Source organism: Thamnophis elegans, chromosome 2, assembly GCF_009769535.1.
Source record: "Thamnophis elegans isolate rThaEle1 chromosome 2, rThaEle1.pri, whole genome shotgun sequence".
Lineage (NCBI taxonomy): Eukaryota > Metazoa > Chordata > Lepidosauria > Squamata > Colubridae > Thamnophis > Thamnophis elegans.
Window position 1 is genome coordinate 134,496,024 of NC_045542.1, and position 24,544 is coordinate 134,520,567.

A 24,544-nucleotide genomic window follows, 5' to 3' on the forward strand; every position below is an offset into this window, starting at 1 on the left:
GGGTTGGACTAGATGACCTCCAAGGTCCCTTCCAACTCTGTTACTGTTTACTGTGGCGAGATGGCTGTGGCAAGCTGGTCATGGCGAATTGCCATAGACCCCCCCACCACCACCAATGGCGCCGCGGACTTCGCAATATCACAAACGGATCCAACACGTTTCGACGAAAAAATGTGAAGTACGCGTACACTGCCAATCCCGGCCCTTGCAGCGGTGTCTGTGGACCACCTTCCATTCCATTTTCTGCCCGATTCTTTCCTCCAACGCGTCTAACAGGCATCTTGTAGAACTTAAAAAGAGTTTGGATGGGTCGCGACTGGGGATCCTAAAGCAAGCGAGCGAGCCAGAGAGAAGGGGAAAGCGGGCTTCGGCGTGTGCGCTGCGTGGTTAAGAGTAGAGGCGTGCATTCCCTTCAACACGCTTCTACACGTCGGAGTTGGAGGCTTCGCCCAGTTTCTTTTCCGTGCAACTGGCCCTCTATCCTCAGCCTCCGGGGGAAGGCTCGCCGTTCTTGCGGGCGCCGGTACCTCCTGCAACCCGACCGCCTCCGGCCTGATCGAGCCCTGCAGCCGCCCCTGTTCGGGCGGAAGCTCCTCCCCGATTTACCCGCGTGGCTGAAGATGGCGTCTCCCATGGCGAGTCAAGCTGGGGCCGTAATCCGAGATTTGCCTTTGCTGAGAGCCACCCTCCTCAGGCGCAATCCGGTGAGTGCGCCCGCCCCTCGCGGCGAAGCTTCGGCCTCTTGTAGCCAGGCGTCTTCGGGTGGCAGAAGTTGGTGGGGAGAGGGGCAGCCCGATCCGTCCCGGGCTGCCTCCCAGCGCCCGTCAACTTCGTAGGCTGCTCGGGGCTAGATCGAGGGTGTTTGATATTTCTTTCACCTCTCAGTTCATTCTCCAGAACTCAACACGTGGACCTGTCTCAACCCTCTTCAGTTCTTCCAGATGCTCTGCTAAACAAATTATTTCCTCACCACTGTCAAACTATTCACTAAGGCTGCATTAGTCTTCTCATGGTTCCTATCACCCATTTCCTCCCACTTGTGACTGCAGGACTGTAACTTTGTTGCTTGTATCCTTACGATGTATATTGATATTGATTCTTTCCTGATTGCTTATTTGTACCCTATGATTATCACTAAGTGTTGTACCTTATGATTCTTGACGAATGTCTTTTTATGTAAACACAGCATAGGCTCCAAAGATAAGTTCCTTGTGTGTCCAATCACACTTGGCCAATAAAGAATTCTATTCTATTCTGTTCTATTCTATTCTATTCTATTCTATTCTATTCTATAGGTAGGATCTGATGTTTTTTGGCCAGGGCTAAAGATTCAGCCTTCACCTTAATTAACGCACTAGACTAGTGCTTTCCCAATAAAAAAAAATTAAAAGGGTGAAGAAAGGCAATGGGCTTGATCAAATGTCACTTTGGAAAGATTTTGAGTACATTTTTTTTTTGCTGGGGAAGTAACTCCACGAATTACAGTGAAGGGAATCCTTATTCTTACTCAGGTGTGGATCTCAACAATTTCATGATCTCTATCCCTCTCCCTCCCTGTCATATTGACTCCTGGCCAGTGCCTGGGCTAGTCCCTGCAGCTTTTTTGGCAAAATTTTAGAAGTGGTTTGCTATTGTTTGCTTCCTAGGGCTGAGACAGAGCAAGTGACCAAAGGTCATCCAGCTGGCTTCCTGAAGAAACTGGGACTAGAGTCCTGCTCTTCAGATTTCTTGCCTGATGCTTTAACTATCAAACTGGCTCTCCTCCTATTTCATAGCATATGTTATTATACTCTTGCTTCCCCCCAATATATTGCTGCTTTTCAAGGAAGTGGGGCCTCTCTTCTTGATGCAGGTTTTGCTCCAAGGGGGAAACTGGTTATTGAAAATCTTAAGCCTCGGCTTTTCTGATTTTCCCCTGAACAAGCTTGAAGGTGGGTCAAAGAGCAGTTACTTCCTCTCTGCTTGTTTCTTTATTTATGGTAAGTGGTAGTCGCCCAACAAAGCTGGTTTCAAGAATACAGGTAGTCTTCACTTACTAACCTTAATTGGGGCCAACAACTCTATTGCTAAGTAGCATGGACCTAAAGTGAGAAGTCATGTGACTGCACCTGAGTCACATCAGTTTCTCAGTTCTGATTGCATTAATAAACTATTCTCCAATGCACATGATGGTAGAACAAGAAGCAATGGGTGGAAACTAATCAAGGAAAGCAGCAACCTAGAGCTAAGGATAGATTTTCTGACAGAACAATTAATCAGTGGAACAACTTGCCTCCCGAAGTTGTAAATGCTCCAACTCTGGTGGTTTTTAAGAAGATGTTGGATAACCATTTGTCTAAAGTGGTGTAGGGTTTTCTGCCTAAGCAGGGGGTTGGACTAGAAGACTTCCAAGGTCCGTTCCAACTCTCTTATTCTATTCTGTTCTATTAAGCATGATGCCACATAATCACGACTTACCAAGCTACCTATTGACTTTAACTGTGGGAATCTGTCCATGAAGTTTGCAAACCATGACTGCAGGATACTGCACATTTTGTAAATGTGCACCAGTTACCAAATACAATCATGTGATTCTGGGAATGCTATGACAGCTACAACTTTGAGGATTGGTTATAAGTTGCCTTTTTCCGTGCTCTCATAACTTTGAATGATCATTGAACAAGTGATTGATAAATGAGGGCTATCTTGTAGTCAGTATTAACAGTTTCCATAGACAATTACTTGGTTAGAACTGGTTAATATTTCTTAATTCAATTGTTGGCTGAAGGGGAATATCTAAATGAATACAGCAGTGATGGGTAACCTTTTTGGTTGTCGCATGCCAGAAGCATATGCGTGCCTGCACCAATAATTAATGCACCTGCAAAAAAACCCATGCGCCCTGCTCCATGCATGCGCCTCACTTCTCCTCACACATTTTTGGCTTCCAGGTTGGTGGAGGAGGCCTTCCATGCCCAAAATGGGGTGTACGAGGGGGCCTCGTGTGCCACCCTCCACACCCTGTTTTGGGCCTAGAAGGCCTCCTGCGCAAGGTCCCAAATGGCAATGCGAGCGCCCTCTTGCATGTGGCCTACCCACCGCACATGCGCATGTGCATCCCCTGCATGCGCCCCACCCTCTACGCATGCGTGGAAGAATCCTGAAGATCAGCTGGCTGGTGGAAGGTGCGCGCATGCGTGGTGGAGCTGGGCTGGGGCGATGGCTGGTGTGCCCGCAGAGAGGGCTCTGTGCACCACCATACAGGTTCGCCATCTCGGGAATAGAGGAAGTGATACTTCCAGGCAGGAGTAATGGAGTCAAAGCAAGGAGTTGGCCCCATTGCAAATGGAGGTCAAAGCTGTGTGTGAAACTCCACAGATGCTGCTTGAATTGCTGCTTGGTTTGATCAGGAAGGGTGCTTGTGAACATCAGAGGGAAAGAGAACCAGCAATAGTGCTTAGTACTACTTTGAAGGAAGTGGTTCCCATCTCTCAGGAGCCTGCCTGCTGTTACTGTTGACATCAGTTGCTTTGCTGTGTCAACAGAGAATAGCACAATGGAGACATCGCAAATCTACTTGCTTTGGGACACAGAACAAACCCTCTGGAAATGCTCAGGATGTATTTGTTACTTATTAAGAGCTGTGAACACCTGGACTTTTACCTAGGCCTTTCTCAAATGTGAGGCGACCCCTTTTTCATCCTACTTGTCATTACGTTTTACTCAATTTATTGAAATTTGTTTTGATTGTTGTGAACCACCCAATGGTTGAGAGTTGGGTGGTATTTACATTTCTAATAAATAGTTCTTGCTATTCAAAGCCTATCTTAATATTGAACATTAAAATCTAGCCCTTGTTTGAAAATTTCCAGATGAAGGTAACCTCTGAGTTTTGGAGATCGGTTGATATATCACAAACATTGTATTAGGTTGGCTTTTTTTTAGATGTTCAAAGTGCACAGGCTCAGCAATCTTTATTATTACCTTGTAAATCAACTTTTACTGGGTGGAAGGCCGCTCTGGGAAAAACTAGTGGGTGGAGTCAGGGCAACGTAAGTGTAATCATCTCTTGGCTTTAAATAAAATTTAACAAACAAATTGATGTAGCCACCCAACTCACACATACCGTAGGTGGCTCTGGGTGGCTTACAGTATTTAAAAATCTAATGCATAATGAAACCTCATAAAAAAACTCCAGCCCTCCCACGGTGGCAGCAATAGCACAAACAAATCAGTCACTTGATCAGTTCCATCTCATCCGTGGTCACTAGGCCCACCGATAAAACCAGATTTTGGGGGGGCTTTTGGAAATGCAACAGGATGGGGGATAACTATACCTCCAGGGCAATGCTGGGACCATTATTTTCCAATATTTAATATTTTAATTGTCAACCAGTTTAATATATATATATATATATATATATATATATATATATATATATATATATATATATATATATATATATATACCGTATATATATATACCGTATTTTCACGACTATAAGCCGCACTGAAAATCCTAAAATTTGATCCAAAACCGGCAGTGCGGCTTATAACCCGGTGCGCTTTATATGTGGAAAAGGTCTCCCAGCTGCTTTCGGGGCTTCCTGGAGCGCCAAGAACCTTCGCGCTGTTCTCCGCTCCTCCTCGCGACTGCAATAGATGTCCAGAAGCGGCTTTTGGGGCTAATGGGGATTGGATTTCCAGCTCGATAGCCCCTGCCGCTTCTGGACGTCTATTGCAGTTGTGAGGAGCCGAGGAGAGTGCGGAGAACAGCGCGAAGGTTCTTGGCGCTCCAGGAAGCCCCAAAAGCAGCTGGGGGAGGCGCACGGCTTGGTTTCTCCTCCCTGGACGTCGCAGCAGCAGCCCCAGGCGCACCGATCTCTGTGTTTTTCGCATCGGGGTGTGCTGAGCATGCCCCGATGCGAAAAACACAGAGTTCGGTGTGCTTGGGGCTGCTGCTGCGACGTCCAGGGAGGAGAAACCAAGCCGTGCGCCTCCCCCAGCTGCTTTCAGGGCTTCCTGGAGCGCCAAGAACCTTCGCGCTGTTCTCCGCACTCTCCTCGGCTCCTCACAACTGCAATAGACGTCCAGAAGCGGCAGGGGCTATCGAGCTGGAAATCCAATCCCCATTAGCCCCAAAAGCCGCTTCTGGACATCTATTGCAGTCGCGAGGAGGAGCGGAGAACAGCGCGAAGGTTCTTGGCGCTCCAGGAAGCCCCGAAAGCAGCTGGGGGAGGCGCACGGCTTGGTTTCTCCTCCCTGGACGTCGCAGCAGCAGCCCCAAGCGCACCGAACTCTGTGTTTTTCGCATCGGGGCATGCTCTTGCAGCACACCCCGATGCGAAAAACACTGAGATCGGTGAGTTTGGGGCTGCTGCTGCGACGTCCAGGGAGGAGAAACCAAGCCGTGCGCCTCTCCCAACTGCTTTCGCGGCTTCCTGGAGCGCCAAGAACCTTCGCGCTGTTCTCCGCTCCTCCTCGCGACTGCAACAGATGTCCAGAAGCGTCGGGAAACGTGCGGCTTATAACCCGGTGCGCTTTATATGTGGAAAAAGTTTGAAAAATTAACGTTAATTGATACTGCGGCTTATAATCCGGTGCGGCTTTTGGTCGTGAAAATACGGTATATCCAGCTTGCTGTAGACTACATCCAGTCTTTTTGGAGTTGTTTGGAATTACATTGAATGACACCTGCCTTTTCCAGGATTTTTCCTAGAATGATGACGTGTGGAAGAAGAAGATTGGACCATGTGATGGATTTGTGGGTGTGGGGACAAGATCATGAACTTTCAACTGGGTGGGAATCCTAGGTAACTTCCAGAATTGGGACTCCACAGATGGTTGCCAACATATCTGTCTTATTAAAGTGGAACATTAAGGATAGCTCTGCCTTGGACTCTGATTTAATTCTGCATGATACTTGGAATGCTGACATACGGTTTTCTAAAGCGGTGCTAATATTTCACATGATCTTAATTCTATGTCTCTGTTTATACAACACAGGATTGTATTAGCTTTTTTGGCGGCGGCTGCACACTGCTGGCTCATATTCAAGTGATCATCCATTAAGATTCCAAGGTCACTCTCACAATTACTGTTTTTGAGCAAGGTCTTGCTTAATCTGTACTTTGATTTTTCCTGCCTAAATGTAAAACTTTGCTTTTTTCTACATTAAAATTCATTTTGTTGGATAGGGCCCATTGTTCAGGTTTGTCAAAATCATTTTGGATCCTGAGCTTGTCTTCTGGGGTGTTGGCTATTCCAGTTTAGTATCTTGCTAGGTGACCTTGGTTACTAGGTGACCTTGGGCCAGTCACTCTGATTCAGCCCAACCCACCTCACAAGACTCTTGTTATGGGGAAAATTGGAGGAGGGAGATTAGATAGGTTTGTTGTTTTGAATTAATAAAATTAATAAAGGCAAATAAAAATTAAATAAATTAACTATGCCAACACCTCTGGTAATCCAGGGCATGCTTTTCTCCATGAGAGCAGAGTAGGAGAGAAATAGGGTCATTTGCTTCCCTCCCAGTTTTCTAGATTGCTAGTCTCTCAGTAACAATCATAGCGTAGATTTAGAGAAAGATTTTCTTTTGCCATTGAGAGCTGCAACCAGGCTTTGGGGTTGCTCACCTGTGTTATAAACCAACTAGTTCAGGGGTGTCACACTGAAAGCCCATGAGCCGGATCTGGCCCAGGGGTGCTTTGATCTGGCCCATGAGGCCACCCTGGAAACAGTGAAAGACCAACTTGCGGTGCCTCTGCCAGTGAAAATGGAGCTTGGGGAAGCTGCGGGGGGCCCATTCGGCTCCTTCAGCCGCAACAGCCTCCCTTTTCCCTGGCAGGGGGCTGCTGTCGCAGTGACGTCGAGCTGGCCATGCCCCCCCCCCCCGGGTCAAACACAACCCTGATGCGGCCCTCAATGAAATTGAGTTCGACACCCCTGGACTAGTTGTAGATCCTGAAGATTGAAAGCTCCAGTGGCAACAAAATTTCCCCTTATTTTCTTGTGCTTCTCACAGTAGGCATGCTTTGATTTTTTAACCTTTGATGAAAAGTCACCTGCTTTAGCCCCACTATCGACTTGATACCTCCTTCAGTTTTATTGCTAACTGCCTACATGGTTTTTACTGTTAACCTCTTCTCTCTACAATTTCAATTTCGCTGGCAAAAGCTTTTTCCTCTTCAACTCTTCCGATACAACATGCTTTATATATAGTGTTTTCTCTGTAAACTAGATGCTAGTGAATACAAGATACAAGGCAACTGTCAAGTGTAAGTTGGCGTGTTTGAGGTTTTAAATACCAGTTGCGACAAAACAAAAATACAGTATGTAGGTGTGTTGAACATAATCTTGATTTAAACCGCCAGAAGAAAGCCATGAATTTTTAATTAAAACAGGAACAAAACAAAAATACTTGAAAAACACCCAACCTGTTTTTTTCAGCTGCAGATTTAAAGAAAGAATACTTCAGTAGAATATTATTCAATCAATGAAATGATTAGTACTTTTAAAATTGGAAAGCATTAGGCTTTAGCTGTATATTGAAAAATAAAAGATTAAACATGAATGCCTTAACAACTTCACTATTTTAAATCTCCTTTTTTTAAAAAAAATTGCGGGCCTTGATTTAGTTCTATTTCAGGGTGCATTTCAGCATAAATTATATACAGGTAGTCCTTGACTTATGACCACAATTGACACCAGAATTTCTGTTGTTAAGCAAGGTGGTGGTTAAGTGAGTCATGAACAATTTATGACCTTTTTGCCATGGCCATTAAGTGAATCATTGCAGTTGTTCTTTAAATGAATCATTGCAGTTGTTAAGTGAATCATGCAGTCTTTAAGGGAATCTGGGCTTTTCCATTGACTTTGCTTGCCAGAACCTGACTGGGAAAGTTGTACATCATGAGTATATCATGAGTACATGAGCCCAGGACTACAATTAATCCTCGGTTTACAGTGGTAATTGGGACCAGAGTTTCTGTCACTAAGTGATACGGTTCTACAGCAGGCTGTCATGTGACTGCATTGCTTAGTGATGGCAATCCTGGCAGTCCCTGTTGTCAATGTTAAGGTAGAATGTCAGGTCATTAAACAAGTCTCCGGTTGTTTGCAAGCAGGGTGGTAAGTGGCTACTGCCAGGCAGGGGAACTTTTCTGGGTGAGTAGCAAGGCATAATATGAGCGTGGCAGGGCCAAGGGTAGCTGCAGCCAGGTGGGTATTTGGCAAATAATCTACGGAAATCGCTAAGTTTTCTTGACCTGCTCCTGAGTTGCCACAGGGGGTTGGGAATCGCACCTCACAGCTGCACCGAGGAATTCACACCTCAGTCAAAACGACACAGCCTAGTCTGCTGAAGTCAAGGCCATCTCCACGGAGACTTGCAATGGCTGGAGTGAGTGATTTCTACGACCTGCGAAATTGCTTCCTTGGGGAATGTGATTGATGACACACCCTGGGAGGAGGGGGAAACAGGGTCAGAGGCAAGGCACAAATTGGGTGAACCTAGAGCTGGCTTCACCTAGGTTGTGCCGACATGGTGCTCCTAATAAACAACTGGATTTCTCTTGCTAAATGGCTTGAGACTCTTAATTTTATTAGGGCATTGGTCGGAACCCTTACAAATGACTTGTGGCCTTCCTTGCCAGCTTCCCCTCTTGACTTTGCTTGTAGGAAGTTGGCAGGGAAGATTTCAAATGGCAATTATGTGACTGTGAGATCCTGCAACTTTTGTAAATGTGAGCCAGTTGACAAGTACCCTGATCACAATCTTGTGTTCACAGGTTACTGGGATGGCTGGAACTTCAAAGTCCAGTCATAAGAAACCCTTGTTTAGCACCCTAATAACTTTGAAGGTTGCAAAATGAGTGGTCATTAAAAGAGGATTACCTCTATGCATTGGTTTTAGAAAATCCCAGTTCTGTTCAGAATTGCAGAGGAGGGGTACTTTATACATTTTGCGCTGTGGCCCCTTTATTTCCTTTAGAAATTGTAGCCATCTCCTTGCTGTCATGTCCCCCGCGCCCCAGCAGTTTTGCATCCAATGAGATAGTAAAAGGCTCGTAAGAAAAAAATGTTTGTAATGTTGGTGGGGTGAATGCAATTGATGTTTGAAAAGCAAATGTTAATGGGCAGCAATTAATTTGGATAGTACTGCGGGTTTGTTTTTTTAATTAAAGAAAATATATTGCTGTACTTCTGGTGTGCAAAATGTTCTCTCCCTGGGCCGTTCTGTGCATGCAGTCAGCATTGATTGTATGTGTTCATCTGGACACAGAATTGAAGCACATGCATCCCAGAAGAGTGGAAGACAAAGTGCAAAGCCATATGTAGCGGTGTGTGGAAGTAGCAGCAGCAGTTTAGTAGAAGAAAAGACTCTGGGAAGGTTGGGGAACAGCTGGGTGGGCTCTTCAGGTAAGGCAGCAGTGTCTGTTGGGAAGGAAAGTGCTGGGAATATTGGGATAGAGTAGATGGTTGTTTGGGAGAAACGGTCACAGGTGCAGGGAGTGAAAGAAGCTGTAGATCGTTCTGATATTCAGCATACCTGAATCCAGGTGTGACAACCACATCTACAAGAAAAGGATCTTCTGCAGCATGGTGGGCAGGTTGGGGCATAGTCCGTGCCGAAGTGAAGGAGCAAAAAGGATGAGGTTCCACCAGATTTTTCTCAAATCAAATGTGTCAGGTTTCAGTCCAGCTGGCCTGTTCTGGTTGGATATCCAACTGCTATTAAAAGAGAATTTGATAACAAGACTGATTATTTGTGTATTAAAGTTTCTTTACCATGTGGAATGGGAAAAAGGAATGATTACCTTTAAGATTAGTTGTTCTGTTTGCTTCACCTAACTAAAACAAATGAAACAGAAGAGCCGAGGTGGCGCAGTGGTTAGGGTGCAGTACTGCAGGCCACTTCAGCTGACTGTTATCTGCAGTTCAGCGGTTCTAATCTCACCGGCTCAAGGTTGACTCAGCCTTCCATCCTTCTGAGGTGGGTGAAATGAGGACCCAGACTGTGGGGATGATATGCTGACTCTGTAAACCGCTTAGAGAGGGCTGAAAGCCCTATGAAGCTGTATATAAGTCTAATTGCTATTGCTATTGCTATATTGGTACTAATACCCCCTGTGGGGAGGTAAATGAGTAATGAATGTCCTGTCTCTGTTTTGGGAGATTGTATATGAGGGCTATGTGACACAGGAAGGCCAGGTACTTTAGCCAATATGTTGGCTAAAAGTATAAAAGACTGTAAACAACTGCCCTTCGGGGTTCAGATTTTGCTTGACCAATCGCTACTGAACCTTTGCGCAAATAAACCTCTCCCTCTGACAAAGAGCTAGTTTTGTCTCATTTTCTGCTACACTATTGTGTTTTGTATACGAAACATTTTCTAGTTTGACATTCCACAGTTCTCACTGATAAACCCAAGAGTGATTTGATACAAATCCCATGTATGCAGACAATATAAAAGGATGCCGTGATTCCATGAAACTGGTCCCTTTTTAAAAAGCAATTTATGAGTAAACGTCTCGGCTGATGTAATTGTCCAACTTTGTCCCAGTCAGTTTTGGTTTCACTTTACAAATTACAGCTAGGTTGTCCTTAATGAACCAGTGAATGTTTGAATTGTTTAACCCACGAATTAATAGCTACAGTATATGTAATGGCTTTTTAACTATATGTCATTTAATTAGTTTCGAATAATAGTTTCTGAAATCTTCCATAAACAGTTTTAAAACAAATGTATCGCAGATTTCTAGTTATAAAAATGGGTTTGAACAAATGCCCTTATTTGTTTTTTTTTCTACCAGTTAATTAGAACAAAATTAACATTCATGTTAAATTAACTACAATATTAATATTGTTTTCAAAGGAGCATAAAACTAATATGTAATAGTTTTATGGTGGCTATTATTTGTGATTAGTATTTTATGTTGAGAAAGTGGTGGCCTTTCAGCTCCGACGGTCCTTGGATGAAACCGATTATCTGGATCCCTTTCAGTCGGGATTCAGGCCTGGCTACAGCACGGAAACTGCTTTGGTCGCACTGACCGATGATCTCTGGAGAGCCAGGGACGGAGGTCATGCCTCTGTCGTAGTGCTTCTTGACCTCTCAGCGGCCTTCGATACCATCAACTATAGTATCCTTCTGCAGCGGTTACGGGAGGTGGGGGTGGGAGGCACTGTTCTTCGGTGGTTCTCCTCCTACCTCTCGGACAGGTCGCAGTCGGTGTTGGTTGTGGGGCAGAGGTCGACCCCTAGGCCCTTGAAAGACAGGGTGCCACAGGGTTCGGTCCTGTCCCCCCTCCTGTTTAACATCTACATGAAGCCGTTGGGCGAGTTCATTCGGCACGGGATAAAATATCACCAGTATGCGGACGATACCCAGTTGTATCTGTCCGCCCCGTGCCAACTCAGTGAAGCGGTTGATGTGATGTGTCAGTGCCTGGAGACTGTTAGAGTCTGGATGGGGGTAAACAAGCTTGCACTCAGTCCTGACAAGACCGAGTGGATTGTGTGTTTCCCTCCCAAAAATTGGCTAAATATTCCATCGCTCAGGCTGGGGGGGTGAAATTCTACGCCCCTCAGACAAGGTTCGTAATTTGGGAGTCCTCCTGGATCCACAGCTGACCTTAGAACATCATTTGTCGGCTGTGACATTTGCCCAGGTTCGCCTGGTGCACCAATTGCGTCCCTACCTGAATCGGGAGGCACTCACAACAGTCACTCATGCCCTTGTGACCTCAAGACTGGACTACTGCAATGAAGAGCATTCGGAGACTTCAGTTCGTTCAGAATGCAGCCGCGTGAGCGATTGTGGGTGCACCTCGGTACACTCACGTTACACCTATCCTCTGCGAGCTGCACTGGCTACCTATTGGTCTCCGGATACGCTTCAAGGTGCTAGTCGTCACTTATAAAGCCCTTCATGGTATTGGACCTGGGTACTTGAGAGACCGCCTGCTGCCAATTACCTCCCAAAGGCCCATTAGATCCCACAGATTAGGCCTCCTCCAGATTCCATCTACTGGCCAATGTCACCTGGCTACTACCCGGAGGAGGGCCTTCTCTGTGGCTGCTCCGGCCCTTTGGAACGAACTTTCCGCGGAGATTCGGACCCTCACCTCCCTCCAGGCTTTCTGTAAAGCCGTTAAAACCTGGCTGTGCCGGCTGGCCTGGGGTTGATGAGTTCCCTTCCCCCCCCTGAATTGTGTGACTGTTGATTGTCTTTTAAATTCTCTTAGTATTTCGTTTGTTGTATTATCTTCTTGTTTTACACCCCCCCCCCCCTTGGGTTTGTTAGCCGCCCTGAGTCCCTCAGGGAACAGGGAGGCATATAAATGCAATAAACCTTCAACCTTATGTGCAAGTTTCCCTCCCTGGTCAGTTCCTCCTTCCATTTCAATTTTTAAGTTTAGTAATTTTTTACAGCTGAAGAAACTAGTTTTCAATTAAAATGGGATATTAAGTGTTTTAGTAGAGGAAATATGATCCCCACTATACCAATACATTAATTAAATATTATGATAGGAATCAGCATGCTAATTTTTTGAGTTATTGTAAAGCCTAGCTTTATTACAGGTTATACAAGATCTTAACAGGGTGAAATGAATCTCAGTCAATCCAGCCCTGTGTGCATTGTGAGATGATAATGAGATTTGAGTAAGAAAGAAATAGGAGTGATTCAATCCCACACTGGGCAAGGTAGCAATCTTAACAAATGTGAAAGGGCTGGAGAAAAAATAGACAGATAGAACTACATGTGGGAGAATAAACATACACATACACACAATAAAAAACACAATCTAGAATGCTCGCCAAGTTACCCTGTTGACCAGGCAGGTTATTGCAGTGTTATGTATCAGTCAGGGCTGCCACACTAATATGGAACTTGTGATATGGAAAAATGGAAAATCAATTTATTTTCCTTCTTTCTTCTTCTCCTTTTCCTTCTCCTTCTCCTCCTCCTCCTCCTCCTTCATCTATGTATGTATGTATCTATCTATCTATCATCTATCTATCTATCTATCTATCTATCTATCTATCTATCTATCTATCATCATCATCTATCTAAAAAAGGCTGTATGTATGTATGTATGTATGTATGTATGTATGCATGCATGCATGCATGTATGTATGTTCCAGCATAACTGGAGTGCCTCGAGCAATTTCAACCAAACTTGCTACACAGATGACTTACCTTCTAGAAACAAATACTAGAGGGGGGAGGTAAGACACCCCTGGTGTGTGTGTGTGTGTGTGTGTGTGTTTGTGTGTGTGTGCGTGCATGTGTGTGTGTCTGTGTGTTCCAGCATAACTCTGGAACACCTGGCCCGTTAAGGAGAGTGAGTGCTGTGTCCTAGAGCAACAATTGTTTGTGATGTCAGTTCCTTTGCAGCTTCCTCTGGAAAGCCCGCCATGATGTTTGTCCTCCAGTGGATCAATGGATTTGGGGCAAAATGCCAGGATCGTAGACAGGGCAGGAAAGAAGAGTGCATGGAAGGGGGAAGGGAGAGGGCAGGAATGATGGGCATAGGAGTAGGGGGAAGAAAGGCCCCTCTCAATGGCTCCCTGCAAGACAAAACCTTCGACGTCTATAAATATCAGGGCAACGCCAGGTTATCAGCTAGTACTATAATAAAAGGGGACAATACACTATATGGTGTCTTAACTTGGGATGAGCACCTTTCTTCTATTCAGTTTTTAATTTATATGGCACTTGCCAATTTCAGTGCTTGGAGTACGGGAAGAAAATTTGAATACCGGTACTTTATTTCTTACTGTTCTTACACTACTGTTAAGTACTGTCATTCCAAGTGTAAATAGGATTGCAACACAAATACAGGTAGTGTTTGACTTACAACTCTTCATTTAGGGACTATTTGAAGTTACAACAGTGTGATAAAAAATGACTTAAGACTGATACTTGGCACTTATGACTGTTGCAGCATCCGTGTGGTCACATGATCAAATTTAGGCCCTTAGTGAATGCCATGGATTTGGGGTGGTTGCAGTGTCTCAGGGTCATGTATTGTCATTCGTGACCTTCCCAGGAGGTTTCTGACAAGCAAAGTCAATGAGGAAACTGATTTTACTTAATGAACATGTGCTTCAGTTAATGACCAGGACAATAAAGTTCATAAAGTTGCAAAGAATTCACTTAACCACCATCAATGGAAGTTCCAAAAGCAGTGATCCAATATTTGATGGGCTGCCACAAGGAAGATTGGGGTGTGTGTGTGTGTGTGTGTCAATCTATGCTCCAAAGCACCTGAAGGCAGGATAAGAAATAATGGATGAAAACTAATAAGAGAGAGAACCAACCTGGAAATAAGGGGGGGATTTTCCTAACAGAGCAATTAATAAGTGGAGTGAGTTGCCTCTAGAAATTGTGTGTGCTCCAATGCTGGAGATTTTTAAGAAAAGATTGAACAACTGTTTGTCTGAAATGGTATAGCTTTCCTGTTTGATTAGGGGGCTGGACTAGTAGACCTCCAAGGTCCCTTCCAACTTTATTACTCTGTTCTGTTCCATTCCTGATTGCAATTCTACATAAAGGACCATATATAATTTATTAATGCTGAATTTTATCTTAGTAAAATATTCTAAAACCTTTTCACATTTTTATTGTTCTAGCAAGCTAGTTAGGCTTGCACTCTATGCATAAGGCTACTATTATTATTGCAAAATACTGATCTGAGCAGAAATGCTACATTTATTATTAACATGGCAGAGTTAAACATAGTTTTAGTCTGATGCGTGTTTATGTGGAATTATATCCTATTGGGTTTAATAAAGCTTATTTGCAAATCAGTGTATGACAGTCTTGGCTGAAAATTAAGCGCTTGTGTTTAGGAATCAGAATATTGGTAGGAATTATATATGTTTAAGTAACACATTAAATCTATTTAGACTGTTAGCCTAAACTCACCAGAGTCTCTGAAATCAATAGAGCTGCTGTGTATGTTAACTGAGAACAATGTGAAATCTTAAAATGTTCTTTCTCATTAAATGACATATCTATATTTGTTTACAGATGATCATATAGGTATATTTGGCACAGCATTTAATTTCTGGAATGGAGTTAACTACTGCTGTTTGCTAATGAAAAATAAAATATTTTACTCTGATCTTTAAAAAATGAAGTCCTATGCATCCTGAATAATTGAATAAATGGAACACTGTAATTTGGGGCAAACTTATAACTCAGACATTGTTTACATGATAATTTTTGAGGATTAAAATATAAATATGCATGTACAGTAAAGGCAGCTGTCATGGTAAAATTAATGCCCCTATTTAGAATGTTTTCTGAAAGCAAAAAGCAAGCCAATGCTAGGATTGAAATATTTGCAAAATTTACATTATATGTGTACTTTACTTCAAATACTAGAGTTGCATTGAAGTGTTGGAATAAAGAGAATGGCAGAATGTAACCTCCAAATTAATTAATTAGTTAAAGTAGTCTAGTTATTCTGCTAAAGTTGTAATTATTTTTCAAAAGTTGCTGGGTAGGGGAAGGAGAAAGAAAGAAAAAGCTTTAAAATGCATTTCTTTTGTTCCACAAATGTTCTAAAACTTATTTTAAAAAGAGCATATGGAATGTTAAAATGTATTGATAAAATATTTCAATTAATGCAGTGTTTATTAAAAAATTCTTCACAACTGTATCACATAATATTAAATTGTGTAGGTTGTTTATCTTATAAACCTTGCTGCCATTATATAAATTCATGGCTTTTCAAACGTTGTGGTGCCATAATACCTTAAAATGTAAAATGAATTTGTGTGATTTCCCTACCTGAATAAAACTAGTGATTTATTTACCGTTAGGTTTGGGTACAGAACCAGTCTATAAATTTAACACATTTATATTATTGTTATCTATTCACAACAATGTGAAGTCACAACTGCCAGTTCTTCAGCTGGTGTTGGCTTTCATACACATTGAGTTCTTCCCAAGAACTTAGGGAATGTAATATAATGTCATAATGTAATGAATTTCTAAATGCTGTCTAATTATGGTATGACACCCAGTGTGGGTGTCAGGCACACTGTAACCCATAACCAGTTTATGCCATAATTGTTGATTTTCAGTCTTGATATTTTGTGATCTTCTCCAATTCTTTGCTTCTAGTCTATTATGTTTTGGTATTGCCACATCAATTACCCTCACTTTTTTCTTTTCAATTACAGTTATATCTGGTGTGTTATGCGCCAAGACTTAACAGTCTGCATTAGGAAATTCCTTAATATTTTAACTTGATCTTTTAGTAGTAGCTATCATTAATACTAATATAGTATTAGTATAATCATAGTCTAATTCTTGATTTCTAGCATTGGGTGTAGGAGTGGAGAAATATAGCTGTCAGAGCATAAGTAATGCCCTGTTGGCTTGAACCCCTATTCCATCTAATCTATTAGACAGGGGTGTCAAACTCAAGTCCTGGGGCCCGGGGCCCGGATTATGCTCGCTGGGTGCTTAGGCCTGGCCCATTTGTCACCCTGGAAACAGTGAAGGAATGGCCTACGGTACCTTTGCCAGCTAAAATGGAGCTTGGGGGGGGGTGTTGCTGGCAGAGGGTTGCAGTAGGCCATCATAGTCGAAAATGAAGCTTGGGTGCCTGTTTCACTGTCAGAGTGCTTGGCCCCACCACAGATGCTCTGACAAAAGTGATGTTGAGTTGGCTATGCCCACTCCAGGCTCCCAAGGTCAAACACAACTGTGATGTTGCTCTCAATGAAATTGAGTTTGACACCCCTGTATTAGACTGTTTTCATAATGGCCAACTAATTGGCTAAAAAAGCCCACTAGTTTCCTAGTAGCTGGTTTCTGAGGCAGTGAACCTGCAATCTAGGTTAGTAATCCCTATTCTCATGTATTCCATGAATTGGTCTAACCTCTTCCCTTCCCTTCCCTCCCCTTCTCTTTTTGCCCTGCCCTGCCCTCTCCTCCTTTCTTTTTTTGAAGCCAGACAAGATGGTAGCCAGCATCTCATGGTAGCAAAATCCAACTTCAATTGCATATTATGTAAAAGAAATTCCTATTATCTTTCCTGATGCTTCCAAGATTCAGTGTTATTGAGTGATCTCTAGTGCTAATATTTTCAGAAGGGCTAGACATGTTTTCATTATCTATTTTATCCACTCCATGCATAATCAGGTGCCTTCTCATTTGCCTCCTTTTTGACCTAAAACGCCCTCAATATCACAATCTTTGCTCATGGAGAAGCTGCTCCAATCCCTTGATCCATTTTAGTTGCTCTCATCTGTATTTTCTCTAGTTCCTCTTTATTTGTTTCACCAGCTTCATTTCTTACCCTACTTGAGGTTTGCAGCTTTGAAAATCCAGTAGAATTTTAGATGTATTTGACTGTTCCTGTAGACTTTTGCATTTAACATGTGAAAGTAGGGCATGGAGGGAGCAAATATACTTGCTCCATTATATGAAACGGATTAATATATACAACCATGCTCTACCTCCATATGCTTGCACAATGAGAATGGATAATAGGGTATATAATAGAGCGATGGTTGCTGCAAACAGTAACTTGGGAGAGGCAGTGATCCTTTGTGTCTTCAATAGGGTTTCTATGGTATCTCTTTGATCAGCAGGAGAAGCAAAATACTGGAATAGATGTTCCTTTGATCCAGCAGAGTTCTTTTATGGAATTCTTTTCTAAAAATCTTCTTGGGTAATGTAAGAAAGTGATGATAAACTTTATCAGAATAACAGAATAACAGAGTTAGAAAGGACCTTGGAGGTCTTCTAGTCCAACCCCGTGCTCTGGCAAGAAACCCTATACTATTTCAAACAAATGGCTGTCTAGTCTTCTTAACAGCCCAAAAGTGATGGAGTACCCACAACTTCTGGAGGCAAGTTGTTCCACTGACTGTCAGGAAATTTCTCCTTAGTTCTAGGCTGGCTCTCTCCTTGATTAGTTTCCACCCATTGCTTCTTGTCTTGCCTTCAGTTTGAATTACCCACTATGTATCTTCTAGCTACTGATTTTGTGAAAGGTCATTTTGTTGGCTTCTTCCTCATTAATTTTCAGTGTTACGCCTGTGATTTGGAAATGACTTTTTTTAAAGATGGAAGCTTCCAAAATTTTGCGAGGGAGCATCTTCCTTATTTTGCCTTATTGGGGCTCGGTAAGGAACATATTAGGGGACGCGGCGGCTCAGTGGCTGCTGAGCTTGTCAATCAGAAAGGTTGCCAGTTCGGTGGTTCAAATCCCTAGCGCTGTGTAATGGAGTGAGCTCCTGTTACTTGTCCCAGCTTCTGCCAATCTAGCAGTTCGATAGCATGTAAAATGCAAGTAGAAAAAATAGGGACCACTTTTGGTGGGAAGGTAACAGTGTTCCATGTGCCTTTGGCATTTAGTCATGCCGGCCACATGACCATGGAGATGTTTTTGGACAGCGCTGGCTCTTTGGCTTTGAAATGAGATGAGTACCGCCCCCTAGAGTCAGGAACGACTGGCACATATGTGCACGGGGAACCTTTACTTTTACCTTTATGGGACATATTGGAAGAACTTCTCAGGAACATATGCTGTGCACAAAGCAGAATGATTATTTCATTATCCTCAGTATGAATCTTTCATGTTTGCTAAGGAATTCTGGTTGTTATACACAGAAGATCCATACTCATATAATCCAGTCCCATGGCAAATGGTTTCTTTGATGTTAAACTTCCCATGGATTTCTCATAATAGCACGCTTTGCAAAAAAAAACTACCCAAATCAAACTCAAAACTTAAAAGTGTATTTCCGTTCCGATAGTTTTAAGCATTTTAACAGTGACTGAAATTGGACTGATTGCAAATAATATCCAAATCAACTGGTATGCTAGGATTATGTGGATGTTCCACATTTGGGGGGAAAAAAAAGGGCAAAACGGGCAGTTTTTTCCCCCAAAATGGGGATTATTCGCGTGTGTAATAGTTACAATGACACAAACATAATTACCAAATTTGATTTTCTGAGCTTCATTTTCCCCACATGCCTATCTGATTTTTTAAAAACAATCATTGTTTTGGAGAATATACTTCATTATTTTTGGTTTAATGTTAATATATTGATATTGCAATGTTGGAAAAAGTGGTCTGATTTCTCTGTACGGTCATTTATATTGCTTGTGAATTGATATATCATGTCATTTTGAAATGGGCCAAGCAACAGCTCCACTAATTTAGAATTGTTTATTCATTAAATTTCTATGCTACCCATCTCACTATCAACCAACTCTGATATTAACAGACGTTGTCACTGTTTTGGAAGAAATGGTACTTTCTGGTTTAGGGAATTTGGGCTAAAGCTGACTGCATCTTTAGTCCTTTGCCAGGAGGGCTTTATGGTGATTGTATTCCAAAACAAGCATGTTGGAGATGTTCCTCACTGTTGAGTTGTAGACAAAGAAACAAAGGGGATCCTTCTGCAGGTTTTGCTAATGACGTCCCTGAAATTTATGTATTTATTTATTTATTAATTAGACTTATATATGGGAAATGGGACATGGAACCCTGAAATCAGGGGTAGGCTGCTATGGGTTCGCCCAGGTTTGGGAGAACCTGTAGCAAACCTTGTAGCCGGTTTGGCGAACCTCCAAATCCCACCCCTGGCTGGCCTGCCCAGCCCCTCTCACCCCTCCTCTCCCAGGAGTCTCCACATGGCCCATTTTGGATGCGAGGTAAGTGCAGGGCCCACATGGAGGCTCGGGCAGGAGGAAAAATGGGCCTCCCAGAAGGGAGAAGCCCATGGGAGGCAGTTTTCACCCTCCCAGAGGCTTGAGGAAAGCCTCTGGAGCCTGAGGAAGGTGAAAATTCCCCCTCTGTGGTGCAGCAGGGCAACTAGGCCACGCCAACCATGGCCATGCCCACCCAGCAACCGGGCAGAGAACCCATTGCTGAAATTTTTGAAGCCCACCCCTGCCTGAATTCTTACTAAGTGTTAATGCAGGCACCCCAAATTTGTCCATTTATTTTTGAGAAAACCAGCTGAAGTGGTATTAAGCCGTTGATCGCCTTTGCCTGGGCAGAGACACCTGTTCAAAGCCCATGGAGATTTGAGACAGTTTTATGAGCAAAAAAACCCCCCTCATCAACAATGCTTTGCATCTGCCTTTTTCCCTCTACTGTGCTTAACAATGTTGACTGCCCGTCATTGAAATGAATAAGGCAGATGCTCAGTTTATGAAAGGACGGTCTATAAAGCTGTGGATTCTTATTTTTAAAATACGCCTTGCATTTCCCTCTGTGTGGAGGGTAATGTGAGATTGAAAGGAAGACTAAAAGAGTGCCATTAGCAGAAGCCAAAGATTAGGTTACCCTTTATAAAATGAACAATATTTAAATGATTTAAATATTCCCCAGATTTGTTCCTAGAAGGGTCATTTATTAATCTTTACTTATCAGGAGCTTTCCGTAACAGACTGCAGACTAGAAATGCAGTCTTAACTTTTTTGTCCCTTCATACACATTTTCAATGGAATTTGCTTGCAGCTCTGCAGGATTTTAGCCAAAAGGGTTACCTCCCCATTGACATTTATGAATACCATCCTAAATCGGTTTTTTAATAAAATAAAATAAATTGTATTGATGTAAGCGCAGCAATATTTTTGTAAGCCTGCTATAAAATTTACCTGTTCCTTACCCAAATTCCTTTAACCTGATTTAAAGTTATAATATTCAAAGCACTATACTTTTTGCCAGGTTTCCTCTATAATTACAATTTTCTTTGGAAAGCTTCTGGTTATCAGAATCGCATTATTCTTTATCCTTTTATTTTTCTCTTGCAACACTTTGTTCAGTAGTGTTGACCTTAAGTCTTATAAGGCTTTATGTTTTAGTGGGCGATAAACACCATCTGGAGTTTCATAGTTTTCTATAATTGTCAAATGACCTGCAAAAATGTGTTACGATTAATATCCAGAATTTGGACTAATAAGAATTAAGCTCAATACTAGGTGATACTTTCTTTCTTATTTAATACTTTTAGGCTACAGTCTACATATCAGTACAATTCTAATCTCTGTAACTGTTCTGATTCTTAAGGGAGAGTGATCTGAAACTAAAAAAAACCAAGTATCACAAATTTATTTTAGCAAATATTAAATAAGCTCCAGAGGACTTGTACCCAAATATTTATAGTACTTAAGACATTCAGGCTATCTTAAAGTGTATTAAGGCACCAGGCAAAGTTATTGGGAAAATAAAAGGGAAGGGAAGGATATACTGTATGGGTATAGCAATAGCAATAGCGCTTAGACTTATGTACAGCTTCACAGCGGTAGAGTCAGCATATTGCCCCCAACAATCTGGATCCCCATTTTACTGACCTCAGAAGGATGGAAGGCTGAGTCAACCTTTAACTGGTGAGGTTTGAATTCCTGGCAATGAGTAGAGTTAGCTTGAAATACTTCATTTTGATCACTGCACCATCATGGTTATATATGTATGTGTTCACACACACACACACATACACACAAAGTGGGAGGGAGGGAGGGAGGGAGGGGGGGAGGGAGGGAGGGAGGGAGGGAGGGAGGGAGGGAGGGAGGGAGGGAGAGAGAGAGAGAGAGAGAGAGAGAGATGATTCAGTATATAACCATTTCTTCTTTAGATACCTAAGTAGTAGGATTTCTGTGTCTTGATGTCTGGAACAAATGTGCTATATCAATGCAGGACTCTGCCATGACAGATTGTATTTATATTTGGGGAGAACCTAATCGCTCATGAAATGTGCTTTGATGCTAAGCACTGTAACTATTTTTCCTAGCTTCTTCTCTACCTTGACTGGGAAACACAGGAACTGTAGAAAACATCACTATGCTACTTAGAGACATATTCTGACAATGTAATTTTAAAGTTAGTTATAAGATACTAGAGATATATGTATGTATATATGTATGTATGTATGTATGTATGTGTGTGTGTGTGTGTGTGTGTGTGTATATATATATATATATATATATATATATACACATACATACATACATACATACATACACACACATACATATACATATACATATACATATACATATATATACATACATACATACATACACACACACACACACACACACACACATATCCGGTATGTACAGACACACACAAACGACAAACACTGCAAGTAATGCATATTATAATGTTATAATTATCAAAGCAGATTAATTAACAATTCTTCCTTATTCTGGCAATTGAATGAAGAGCTAACAAGGCTTTCAGATTTTACTGTTTGTGAAAGTCAGGTAGTTGGAGATTGAAGATGATATAAACTAGACATATACAATAAATAAATGGTAATATTATATTTCAAGCTTTCCTTGGTTACTGAAGGTTACATTTTCATTGGCTGTCCATCTTCTTTCTTTTCTTTTGTTTTTTTAATTGAAACCGAAACCTTATCATGTTTTATGGGTTGAATTTGCACCAGAATTACGTATTAGTCTCAGTAGTAATTTGAGTTTTTGTTCTAAATCCAGAGCATTACCTCATTTGATCTTAAATAATAGAAACTGTGGGTTTTGCCTCACAGAAAAGTGAGTTCATGGGATCTATTATGCTGATTTCCTGTATTTACAATCTTGACTATTTTGCCATTAATCAATTTGAATGAAGACTGAGTGTTCCATTTTTTACTTACTGCATTCAATTTCTGACTTTTCTACATTGAATTCAAAGGTTGCTTTGCAGGTGAAAATAAATGCCTAATGATTTAAAGGAGATGTTTCATAAGAGACAAGGAGACTAGTGAAACTAAGTCAATCAGTGTACATATGAAATAATCCAGTCTCTTTTTAGGCCAATGGAACTCTATAATCTCACATCTATATATCATTCAACAAAGGGGAGAAATGGTTATAGTGAAGCAAAAGATGACACTTGAGAAAGTAGCACGGACTTTCCATCCAGTTCCATCACTGTTTACAGGTCTCATTAAACCATATTTACAAAATAAAAATTGTTTAAGCCTTGCTGATAATATATTCAAAAGCATTTGCATTCCTGAAAGAAAACAACAGAAAGGTACAACTGGATCATTTTAAAATGATTTTATTGCTTCTAAGATAATAACAGAAGGTAAAGAAAAGCAAAAGGAACAAAATACAGAAATATCTATGTAATTTAAAAAAAACCATCAACACATGCTTAAAAATGAAAGAAAAAAGAACAAGTGAAAAAAAGTTAAAATGTGCCCTTATAGTAAACAATCATTATATTATAAATATTGTGCAAGTATGCCTGTTTGTGTGTGTGTGTCCGTCCTATCTATCTATCTATCTATCTATCTATCTATCTATCTATCTATCTATCTATCTATCATCTACCTACCTATCTATCTGTCTTTCTTCATTTTTAATACACTTGCATAACTATAGCATTTTAACCTAATGTATTCTATTTAAATGTTTCCAATATTTTAATCCATTCAAAATTTTTGTCTATAGGCAGGCCACCCATAAGTAGCAAATTTAATCAACTCTTAAATCCATTGAGTAAAAAGGACCATAGATTTATCTTTCCAATGCTACAGTATCAATCGTTTAGCTGTAGTAAGGGGAGAAAGAATCCATTTATGTTGTCCCATTGTCAAATTCCACAACTAGGTACATAATTCAAGGTAATATTATCCTCTGAAAATTTTGTCTCACATTTGCATTTATGTAATCAAATACTTTCTCCCAAAACTTACTTAGTCTAGAACATTGTAAAAGTATATGTTTTAAGGAAGCATTATCCTGACATCTCCAACAAAATGCTGTCAAAGACAATCCTTTTCTATCCAAGCATATGGAGTCCAGTAAATTCTAAATATCTATTTTTGTTGTATAAGTTGCGTGTTTAAAGTGCATTGACATTTTTGCTATAGAAGTTAACACATTGTCTCATTATATAGGCAATATAGGAACTTTTAATTCTATTCAGTCTATTCAGTTCTTAATTTCTGCATATCAAATTGTTTTATTGATAACAAATACCTACAAAAACTAATAGTTTTTTTTGTTTCAAAAGATTTAACCAGTTATTCTAATATCTTAGGTGATTCAGAAGCTGAAAATGCTCCTGTTCCAAACAATGAGTTAATACATATTGTAGCCTTAAATAAATATCACCACTGAGTTGTATCTGATAGATGATATTAATCGTTAAGCTGATATTTATCTCTTATTTGATAGATGATATTTATCTCTCAGGTCAGCATATGTTAAAAATTCATCCTCATTATCTATCAGTTGGTCGAAAGTCAATATCCCTGCTTTTATTCAATTTTCTCCCAATTTTTAATGTTGGATTTTCCCATGGAGTTAATTTAGCATGGGAAAAAGGATCAAATCTGTTTTTGTTTGTTTGTTTGTAACTCACCTTTATTATTTTTAATATATTAAGCCAGCAAACTTATTTTTTTTCCTATTTCCCCCCACAACAATAAACCTGTGAAATGGGCCAGGCTGAAAGAGACTGGTTGGCCCAAGGTTGGCTAGCTTTCATGGCTAAGGTGGGTCTTGAACTTACGGTCTCCTGCTTTCTAGCCTTGTGCCTTAACCACTAGACCAAAC

General features: G+C 41.4%; 1 protein-coding gene across 1 annotated transcript in view; it reads left to right on the forward strand.

The window, feature by feature from the left end:
* The first annotated feature begins 563 nt into the window (after positions 1–563).
* Positions 564–24,544, forward strand: part of SUCLG2 (succinate-CoA ligase GDP-forming subunit beta) — a 265,851-nt gene continuing 241,870 nt past the window's right edge. Inside the window, 1 exon segment of the mRNA XM_032210819.1 lies at positions 564–704. Coding sequence (XP_032066710.1) covers positions 621–704 — 84 coding nt within the window. The 5' untranslated portion in view covers positions 564–620.